Source organism: Pholcus phalangioides, unplaced genomic scaffold, assembly GCF_987345545.1.
Source record: "Pholcus phalangioides strain wild (caught in Gottingen) unplaced genomic scaffold, Ppha-v1.0 ptg000008l_1, whole genome shotgun sequence".
NCBI classification, from domain to species: Eukaryota; Metazoa; Arthropoda; class Arachnida; order Araneae; family Pholcidae; genus Pholcus; species Pholcus phalangioides.
Window position 1 is genome coordinate 57,757,989 of NW_028301601.1, and position 11,339 is coordinate 57,769,327.

Below are 11,339 nucleotides of genomic sequence, written 5' to 3' on the forward strand. Positions count from 1 at the left end.
AGGTGTCCAGGATATAGAAGGGCCCAAACTGACAGGTTTTTCCATATTTACAATTGAAAGAATCCACACACACACAGATTTTTTTTTTTTACAATCGATTAATCGTGTAATTAGCAATGACATCTTAAAAGGGGCTAGTATCGAAGGGGAGAGGGGGGGGGGTAGTACAGAAGGGGCCCAATAGGGCTCTGAGTCTCATTGGGGCAAAAATAATTGAAAACTCTTTTTATATATTCTGAGGTTATTTATTTAATTTATTACAGTCGGCCTCACGTATTCTTGGGGGGTGACGTTCCGGGGGTGACCGCGAATAACCGAAACCATAGGTTATTTGTATATCTCGTTTACTGAACACCATGAGAAAGAGCGTTGTGACGCAGAGGTAAAAGAGGGTGCAGCGATGCTTAGTGAAAGGAACATTGTGACTTCTGTTTGCCGTGTTTTCTTCTTCATATCATCAAGTATGTTGGGACATGATGACAAGACTTCCTCTACCAATTTTTCTACACCTTAAGAACGCAACATGGAGGGATCTATGTCATGAAAATAATATATTGCTGATTCAGGCTTGCGAAACCCTTGCGCTGTTTCTCATGGTGAACTCGTCTCCCACTTCTTTATCTTGATCTTCTGGTACCGCTTCAGTTTCAGGACCAGTCTGTTGCACTAATTCCTCCTCGGTCAATCCAGTATCAAAAGAACTTTGAATAACGTGTATTCACTCTCAAGATACCTCCTGACTTCCGGAACAAAAAAATCGTTTAAACCAATGCAGGAAAAGTGTTTTCATAGTCCAAACCTTTTTATTGTTCGTCCAAAATACTGGGAGCATTGGCTTATCCTTCCCTTAAATGCTCACGGATTCGCAGATTTGAAAATGGCGGTGGGATTTATCGTGTACCCATATGCACTTGCGCAAAACAACATAGTAAGTCTATCTCTACTTGCCTTAAAACAAGGAGCTGTCTTTTTTTCTCTTGCTTAACTTATTTGCGGCATTTTCTTCCAAAATAGTGTAGTTTCGTTAGCGTTAAATACCTGCTGAGGTGCACAACACCATTCTCTTTGAATAATTTTCTACAAAGTCTTTGGAAGTTTTGTAGCTGCCTCCTGGTCGGCAGAGGCTTGATCACCAGTGATTTTTACATTGCGTGATCCGAATCGTTTCTTAAACCTATGAAACAATCTTTACCTGCATAAAATTCTGATGAAATAGACGTTTCACCGGCCCTTTTCTTATTATGGAAGAATAAAATTTTTCGCCTGCTCTGTTATAATATTACAATCAATTGGAATACCTTTCTTTGCGTCAGTCTTGTGCCCACAAAAAACAGTATTTTCTGTATGAGAAACACATGGATCCCCTATTCTGAAAAAACGTATTTTAATTATAATTAAATTAATTAATTCTGAGATTAATTTAAATCTAAAATGGCTTCAAATGATTCTATAATTATTTATTTTAATAATTCTGAGAAACTATTTTCTTATCAATATATCCTAGAATAATTTCTTCCCTTACCGGGGGGATTTGAAATGCTAGACCAGTTTTTCTCAATATCGACCCCTAGTGGGCGATGGAGGGGGCACTACCTCCTATATACACCCGGGGGTCGATAGTAGCTACGGGAATAACATAGGATCATATGGGTTCGCTTGGGGGGGGGGGCAATGACAGAAAAATTTCTGAAGACGGGGGGGGGGGGCGATGGAACAAAAAGTTTGGGAAACTATGTACTAGACCAGTGGTTCTCAATCTGGGGCCATATGGCTCCCTAGTGGTACTGGGTTACTTCAAGGGAGTCACGGAAGAAAATGGAGAAAGAGGCCATGACAGATGGTTTAGAGGGCTGCAGACAGCTGAGAAGAAAAATTAAGGTGTGAAGAAATAAAGCTTTTATATTAGTGACTATACACTTACATAATCCAACAAAACTACCCATAAAACAAGGGCCATTTTAGGGCATGGATCCACCCGGACCGCACCGTCTACATTTTGCAGCAGGTTCCCTAGGATGGGGGGGGGGTTTCGCAGGCCCCCGGCTATATTTTTTTTCGCAGACCCCTCTATATTAAATATAGTGTAAAAAAACAAAAAATGATGAAAACCATATCGGGCAACCGGGATGCAGCTCTGTGAGTCCCATTCATGCCTGGGGGTCTAATGCCTATAAGTGACCCCACCTAATGATATTTTGCATAGCACAATAAATTTCGAAAATAAGTAAGGAATATGTAAGCTGTTTATTTCGAACTAAGTGCGGGACAACCATAGCATCACTTTGCCTAGAAGACGCATGATGTTGAGACGGCCCTGCATAGAACTCGGACTAGCAGGGAGATCAATAAATTCTAGGCCAGTGGTCTGGAGACTAATCTTATTTGCAAAATTTTCGTTCAGTATAAATTCACTGAAATAAATCAGTTCAATACGTATAAAGGACCTTGGTTCTAGATGAGGGTCGAAGACTCTGGGTAAGACAGGGGAGCCTCGAGGAAAAAAAATATGCTTCAAAGGGGGCCACGGCCAAAAAAAGGTTAAGAAACGTGGTGCTAGACGGTTAGCGGTGCTAGCTATATTACCATATCCACTTTCAGAAACGCAGCTGTACGGTATTTACCATATACTGTATATCCACTTTAAGACCCAGATCTAGCTCCGAGTGATTTCCATATAAATCTTGTACTTTCCTTAAAGACAGTTTCACTTATCGGGTCACCATTTGGGCACTGAACGGAAACAGTAGCTTGCCATGGGATGCTTCATTTCATACCAACGAAACTTTCCGTGCTGGTGGAATTCAGATATTCAATAAATGCTGAGTTGTGCGAGGTAAAAATTAGTGCTATTTACGTATCTTTTGTCCGTGTACATTAAGATGAAATTGCGCTACGCATTGCCATTTTCCACCATTTTCTAATTATTTGTTCTTGTTTCTTTAGCAATGGGAGTCGAATTGCCCGATTACATTTTGCACTACAGGGGAAACTCGCCAGACCTTGGATCTTTCCGTGAGAGGATGCAGCTAAGTGGAAGGAGGTCAGTAATATTTTTTACTACAATTTTTCTATCGTAATCTAAAAATTAGTAAACATCAGTGTGACCACCATGTTTATGCATTCGGAAAAACGGTTTTCTTTGTGCGTCTGAGCAGAATTACGCCAGATGCATCCAGGTTCCCATCGCTCATGGAACTGCTATTGGAAGTCACGGTCTTAGAAACCCGCACTGGAAACATCAACGCCGTCCCACAGCGGAAAGGACATTATTAAATTGTGTAACAAAACATCGATTAGTCATTTAGTCTTGATAACGCGCAGTAGAAGTCTTGTTTCTTTGTATTTTGCTTCTTTGATGAACTGCTGCCTGTCTTGCAGGTGCGTATCTAGGGCGATGTGTCGGGAAGGGCGGATTGTGTAATTTCTTAGAATCATCCCGTATTTTGCGGGGCATTTTTTCCCATATTATCATACTCTTGGCAAGGCTTATCGTTCTTATCGGCCTCCCTCCCGTTCCTGAGCGAAGACAGACATCTTCAGCTACGAATGAAGCGAAAGCAGATATCACCTGCAAATGGAGCGAAGGCAGGCATCTTGTGTGTCGAATAGGGCAGAAGCCTTGCATCTTCGGTCTCGAATGGAGTGGAGGCAGGCATCTTCAGCTTTTAATGAAGCAAAGGCAAACATCTTTATCCGCGAATAAAGCGGGGGCATGCGGATTCAGGGTGATGAGCCGGAGAAACCACTTATTATGTAGATGATGTGTGATGCATTGAATCAGCCTGTATATTACGGGACAGACAAATTTACGCCTTATTATTTGGCTCTTGGAAAAAACGGTCGACCCTGCGTCCACCCTCTGGTTCCGCGCTTGCTGTCTTGGGGGAAGGTCATCGACATAGACGATCTATCTCTGTGGCAGATGTAGCATGATGATCTCGAAAATACGTTAAAATGTTCATCCGGTAGAAGGATGAAACATTTATTTAGAATGAAGCAAAAAATACGACTTGACCGCGCATGCACTTCGAAACATTCTTCTGAGGAATTTCTAACGGATTGGTAACATACAGGAACGTGCTGTGTGTGTATACTTGGTTCTAACGTCCTTATGTTGTCAGAGTTATGATTGCTATGTTTCTTTACTAGTGTGGCGCTGCTATCTGTCTTCCATTTCTTGAAGTGAAAATCGCAAATGCCTGAATTCTCCGGTTATGTATTGTTTTGAAAGTAAGTTTGAAAAGACGTTTACAAATGGGGGACTGACTCGCATTCGTTAACACCAACGGACTGACAACCTGAATTCTCACGACGTATGTCCAGCGCGATGCCCGCGTTACCGTTCAGCGTCCGATTCAGGAGTTATTAGTTGTCAACTACCTACAAAATCATCAATGTGTGGGATATTATAGCATACAAGCTATAATACCCGACGTTGCCTCGACGGTTTTCTTCAATGAGGCTGTTTAGATCACGTGATATCTCCCTCTTTCTTTGAGGGACATACAAACCTTGTCTAAGTTGAACCAATATGGCGACTTCCTGCGCGACTTCATGAAATAAACAAATCTAGATTTAAAGGAACATGAAACGAATATATATATTTTTTCCTTTTTTAAGGGGCGCTAGGTATTTCGATCCCCCCCCCCGAACTTTAAGTTATCCATCTTGCCTATTTCAGCTTTCAAAAATGCTTAATTGAAGCTGTGGAATTTCTTCGATGTACTTTACGGGCCCATAATTAATTTTAAAACATCCTAAACTATATGAATTTATTCAGTTGAATATCAAATGACAATACGGACATTAATTTTCATGCTTGAGAAGATATAAATAAAAAATTGAAATCAATGTTATTGCCTGGATATCCAACTTGAAAGTAGGTCCGGCTAATTATTTCATATTTCATTCTCTGGGCTGTGTATCGCTAAGCAAACTCAATATTTCAGAAATCTGGAATTCAATACAATTTTTTAAATTATTGATGTGACAGAAAACTCCACAAAATTTCAGCATTTCTACAGTAAAATCGGCAATTTTAACACTGATTTCTATGGGAATCATCCTTTGCCTGACTCTCAAAGCGATGCTGATGATGATTATGACGTCTATTCAAAAAGCCTCGTTACTGGCAGGACTGAAAAAGTGGCAAACCATTATAAAGGCATAAACACGTCTGAAACGCATTGCTAGGGAACCACGGTAACCAAAGTAAACGTTCGGAAAGTGATTGTTGAGGCCCGAAAACCATTGTTGCCCATTGTGGTAACCAGTGTTTTGCCCATTTGGGGCACTTGCCCTGCTCTGATGAAATTTTAAAGTGTCCTATCGTTCAAGTCGGGTCCCATTTGGTATATACGCAAAATTTAGTGACGATCGATCTAAAGTTGTAGATTTGTATAGAGAACATACACACACAAAGATGGACAGACACACAGAAAATCAATTTTATATATATAGATTATAGTATATAATATCCATCCCGCATTCACTTGTATAGGCCCCAGGGCCAACAATATTGTACAAATAAATAAATAGTTAAAGAAATATATTTTCGGAAATTTTTGTGAATATGCCTAAGGCCGGAAATACAAATACAACGCCACAACGGACGAAATGCCCAACGAGGTGGCTGATAAAAAGATGCCCATAAAAATATGGATGTCTTATATTTCAAAAAAACTGCAACCCAATTAAAAATGCAATTAACACAAATTATAAACAATATATACACATCATAAAATATTATACAACGCCCATAAGGAATACTTATGGTTGTCTTATTCTAAGAATGGATAGCTTCTCGATTTACCCCAACATGTTTATCGTATTTCTTTTTAAACGTGTCAATTGTGCTGCAATTTACTACCTCCGGGGGTAAGGTATTCCATTTATTAACAACCCTATTAGAGAAAAATTCCCTGCGACACCATAACCTTGCATTGTCCCTCACCAATCGATACTGGTGTCCCCTTGTAAAAGCAGTCGATTGGCGGTGTACTAAAAGTTCATGGTCCATCCTATCCATCCCATTGAAAATTTTGAACACTTCGATCATATCTCCTCGACACCTGCGTTCATCCAATGTAAACCTATTCAAAAAATGAAGTCTCTCTTCATAACTCAAGCCCTGTGTGCCAATAAGGACGCGCGTAGCTCTTCTCTGCACCCCCTCAACCAAGTCTATGTCCCTCTGTAGGTATGGTCTCCAAAACCTTACGGCATACTCCAGTCCAGGACGAACTAATCCTCGAAAAAGCGGAAGAATGACTTTAGGAGAACGTGAAGAGACCTTTTTGAAAATGAGACCGAGCATTCTATCTGTTTTTTTGACCACCGCTGAACAATGTTCAGAAAACCTAAGTCGCTCGTCAATGAGAATTCCCAAGTCGGTGACCGTAGTTGCATCCGGGATAGTGACACCATTCAACTCGTAAGAGAACCGTGGGTTGTTCGAACCAAAATGAGCGACCATGCACTTATCAACGCTAAACGTCATGCTCCATTCATTTGCCCATGCTGCAATCCTATTTAAGTTGGTCTGGAGCAACTCCCTATCGCTTTCATTCCCGATTACCTCCATTAGCTTCACATCATCTGCGAATTTGCTAGTAATCCCATCGATACCCTGATCGAGTTTGTCGATAAAAAGTGAAAAAAATATGGGGCCAAGGACACTTCCTTGAGGAACTCCACTTGTGACGTCTGTCCAACCAGAGAATTCCCCGTTCACCATAACTCGTTGCGACCTATCTCTTAACCACGATTCTATCCAATTCAGCAAGTTGCCCCCAATTCCAATCTCGTGTAAACGCTTCAAGAGTTTGCAATGTTGGACCGATCGAATGCCTTCTGGAAATCAAGGTAAACAACGTCGACATTTTTGCTCTTACCCAAAGCCTTAGTCACGTGATCATAGAAGCAAAGGAGGTTAGTTACACATGACTTCCCGTTCCTGAACCCATGCTGATTACCCGACAATACATTATTCTCGTCTATCCACTTCACAAACTGCCTTTTGATGATAATTTCCAAAATTTTCGAGAGGGAGCTCGTCAAACTCACCGGACGATAATTTGACACCACTTCTCTACTACCCTTCTTAAATATCGGAACAATCATTATAGAAAGTTTTATAAAACCACTTTTACAATGTCATCGTAACAATAAACAAATCAAATATGTTGCAAGGGGTCGAAAAGTTATTAGTTGTTGCGCCCTGTCTCTCCTGAGGCCAACAAAAAATTCTACGTTTCCAAGTGCAATATTCACTGAGATATATGATTTCAAAAATCGGAGGAAAGTTGGAAAAGAACAGTATAAATAAGAAAAAGAAGCGTTTTTGCTGTTGTTTCCTAACTCTCCTCCTATTTTTGAAATCGTGTACCACAGTGTAAAAGTATTTTTTTGTTGGCCTCAGACACCTACTTGAAAGACTAGTTTCAGATACGACTTGTGGCATAGATAAAAATTCAGTATCACTGATAACAATGATTGTTGCGTAATCGGAGATAGTGGGAATTTATCGGAAAAAATGTCACACGGGAATAGATATTTTTTACGACGGGCATATTAAAGATATTCTGCTACAGCTATTTATATCCGCACAAGCAAAATATTTATTATGTGAAGTCGGGAAGTCAGAACAAGTATTTGCAAGTTTCAGTTTTTTACGTTTCCTGGTTTGTGAATACAATCCTTCTCGATGGCTCTAATCGGTACAGCGCAGGGTAAATTGCAAGTATCCGGAAACGTTCAAGGAAATTTCAAATGTACGTGGACCATCGAACGTTTCAGCTCGCTTGATTCGCGGGTTGGAAAATTTTACAACAGCGAAGTGTTTCCGCTGGAAGAGAAAGGTATGCACTTGTTTTTGGTAATATGTCCTGGAGGACAAAATGAAACTTCCAAAGGACACGTTTCTTGTTTTGGGTGTGTGTCTACCGTGAAAGAAAAAGTGAATTTCAAATACAGCCTTTCGCTACGAAACACATGTAGTGAAGTTTTGTTCAATTGGGAAGAGTGTACCATTTTAAAGAACGGAGCAGCATTTGGCTGCTATGAAACCATCGAAGCCAGAAATTTATGTCCTAAATTGAACAACGATTCTTTGGTGGTTACTTTGGAAGCGACTTATTGCATTACTTACGTCAAAAATTGTACTGACATTTACGACGATGCGGAAGTTACACCGATGGTAAAGATGGCTGACGACTTGAAAAAATTGTGGACCAGCAGAGAAAATTCAGATTGCGTCATTTCTGTCGCGGGAAAAAACATTCCCGTTCATGCAGCTGTCCTTGGTGCGCGGTCCGAAGTGTTTTCGGCCATGTTCAAACACGGCACACGCGAGAATGGCCCTCGTCGCGTGGAAATTACCGACTATGAAGAAGACACGATCGACTCGTTTGTTGAATTCATCTACTCGGGAACTGTGCGTGAGATGGACTTCGACCTCGCTTCGGAACTGTTACGAGCCAGCGACAAATATGGGGTGAGTGACTTGAAAACTTATTGCAGCAATTATCTCGTGTCGCTTCTGAATGATGAGAACGTTTGTCAAGCCCTCGTGTGCGCTGATACTTACAACGCCGGGAAACTGCGCAAACACGCTCTTGAACACTTCTGCAAGAACATGTCGGAAGAGTTTCTCGAATCTCAACGTTCGATTTTCGACACGCGATCGACTTTACTATTCGACATCGTTAAGGGATTGATCAGTGGAGAGCAAAATCGATATGGCAAAAAAAATAGGCCTAACGAGGAAAAATAGTGATTGTAGAGTGTTATATTTAGAGTGCTTAGAAGCCAATCGGTGTAAGTCAATAAAAATTAAAAATTAGAAAAAAGGGATGTTTTTAACCGCTTCACTTAGGGGTCAGCATATTATATTACGTCAGCATCGAGGGAAGGGGGTTTCGTATTTGCTGACTTCTGATGACAAGGGGAAGGGATATTCTAAGCTGCTGACGAAATTTTGCTTACAAGGGGGGAGGGGAATCAAAAATGGCTAAAACTCTGCTTACGTAATACTTGAATGGCCCCTTACAAGCGATTGGCAAGAAATTCGGATGATCTCTGTTTGATGAATCGGCGGTAAATATGATAACCTTGTTCTAACGTAATGACATATTAGGAAAAGGAAGGAGGAAAAAAGTAGAAAAGTAAGAAAAAACAAAAAAATTAAAGACAGGAAAACAGTATATTATTACTATACTAGCTATAATACCCGGCGCTTCTCGGGTTTTCTTCAATGAGGTTTTTTTGGATCACGTGATATCTCCCTCTATTTTTCTTGAGGGACATACAAACCGTGTCCAAGTTAACCAATATGGCGACTTCCTGCGCGATTCATGAAATAAACAAATCTAGATTTACAGAAACGTAGAAATTGAATATATATTTTTTCCTTTTATAAGGGGCGCTAGGTATTTCAATTCCCTGCCCCTGAACTTGAAGTTATCCATCTGCCTGTTTCAGCTTCCAAAAATGCTTAATTCAAGCTGTGGAATTTTTTCGATGCACTTTTTACGGGCTCATAACTAATTTTAAAATATCCTAACCCACATGAATTTATGCAAATAAATATCAAAAGACAGAATACAGAGACATTAATTTTCATGCTTGAGAAGATATAAATAAAAAGTTGAAATCAATGTTATTGCACGAACGTCCAACTCAAAAGTAGGTCAGGGTATAATTACTTCATATTTAATCTCCTGGGCTTCGTATATCTCTAAGCGAACTGAATATTTCAAAAATCTAGAATTCAATACAATTTTTTAAATTATTGATGGGGCTGAAAACCCCACCAAATTTCCGCATTTCTACAGTGAAATCGGCAATTTTAACACTGATTTCTATGGGAATCATCCTTCGTCTGACCCTCAAACTGATGCTGATTATTATGACGTCATTCAAAAAGCCTCATGTGGCAAATCATTATAAAGGCATAAATTATTATACATATACTAACAGGATTAAAGAAGTGACAAACCGTTGTAAAGGCATATACACGTCTGAAACGCATTGCTAGGGAACCACGGTAACCAAAGTAAACGTTCGGAAAGTGATTGTTGAGGCCCAAAAACCATTGTTGCCCTACGGTTTTTTGCCCATTTGGGGCACTTGTCCTGCTCTGAAGAAATTTTAAAGTGGCCTATCGTTCAAGTCGGGTCCCATTTGGTATAAATGCAAAATTTGGTGACGATCGATCTAAAATTGTAGATTTGTATAGAGAACATACACACACACACACACACAGACATACACACAGAAAATCAATTTTATGTATATAGATTCTCTCTGTTATCTGTAAGTATTACAGGTATGAAGCATATTTGTCTTTTCACCCTCAGCTACCTGTTCTCTTTCCCCTCTTATATAATAGAACCTATTTAACTTTAGAGTAGAAGCTTTTTACCTCCTCATTACGCAAGTAAAAAAAAAAAACTACTTTTTTTCAATAGGGTTGCAACAAATTTTCATGGTGATGAGGGGAAGAGGAAAGAAAACAGAGACTTGTTTGAATTTATTCCACTGGCGTTTGGACGCAATATTACGTCCTTGTTCGTAAATAGGTTAAAGGATTTTTTTTTTATTCCGCGGTCAGTATAAGTCGCGCTATCTGCTGTTGCAATATGAAGATAGCGATTTGAATGCTTTGGCAACTGAAGTTGCGACAACGAAGAGTCACTTACAATAAGAAAGTCCTTATCAGAAAATTGACTCGCACCGATTGGCATCTGAGCACACTATTTGTTAATGATGTCTTGATCGATTACATGTTTATTTAATGTTGAAATTGTCTTTATAAATTTGGTTTACTTCATTGTCGAATGACTAATAGTTGTCATCATTTTACGCATATTTGTGTTCTAGATCAGTGGTTCTCAACCGGGGGGGCCATGGCCCCTAGTGGTACTGGGATATTTCAGGGGGGCCACGGAAGAAAATGAAGAAAGGGGCCATGACAGGTGGTTAGGAGGGCTGCAGAGAGCCGAGAAGAAAAATTAAGGTGTGAAGAAATAAGCTTTTATATTAGTGACTATACAATTACAGAATCCAACAAAACCACCCATAAAACCAGGGCTGTCTTAGGGCAAGTACCCACCCGAGCCCCCCTATCCTAGGGCAGGTTCCCTAGGATGTGGGCTTTCGCATGCCCCCGGCTAGATTTTTCAGACCCCCCTCCTCTATATAAAACTTATAGTGTAAAATCAAAATGAAAACCATATCAGGCCCCGGGCTGCAGCTCTGTCAGTCCCACTCTTGTGAGGGGTCATGCCCGGGGGGGGGGGTCTCACGCTCATAAGTGACCCCACCTTATGATATTTTGT

General features: G+C 40.2%; 2 protein-coding genes across 2 annotated transcripts in view; both read left to right on the forward strand.

Annotated features, from left to right (window-relative positions):
• LOC149084610 (speckle-type POZ protein-like) overlaps positions 1-10,838 on the forward strand; it is a 29,775-nt gene extending 18,937 nt beyond the window's left edge. Inside the window, exons 2-3 of the mRNA XM_089235011.1 lie at positions 2,944-3,040; positions 10,470-10,838. Coding sequence (XP_089091137.1) covers positions 2,944-3,030 — 87 coding nt within the window. The 3' untranslated portion in view covers positions 3,031-3,040; positions 10,470-10,838. The remainder of the gene's footprint in view (positions 1-2,943; positions 3,041-10,469) is intronic.
• Positions 7,706-8,773, forward strand: LOC149084611 (speckle-type POZ protein-like). The gene has a single exon (XM_089235347.1). The coding sequence runs from the start codon at positions 7,706-7,708 to the stop codon at positions 8,771-8,773; it is 1,068 nt and encodes a 355-aa protein (XP_089091473.1).
• Positions 10,839-11,339: the final 501 nt, after the last annotated feature.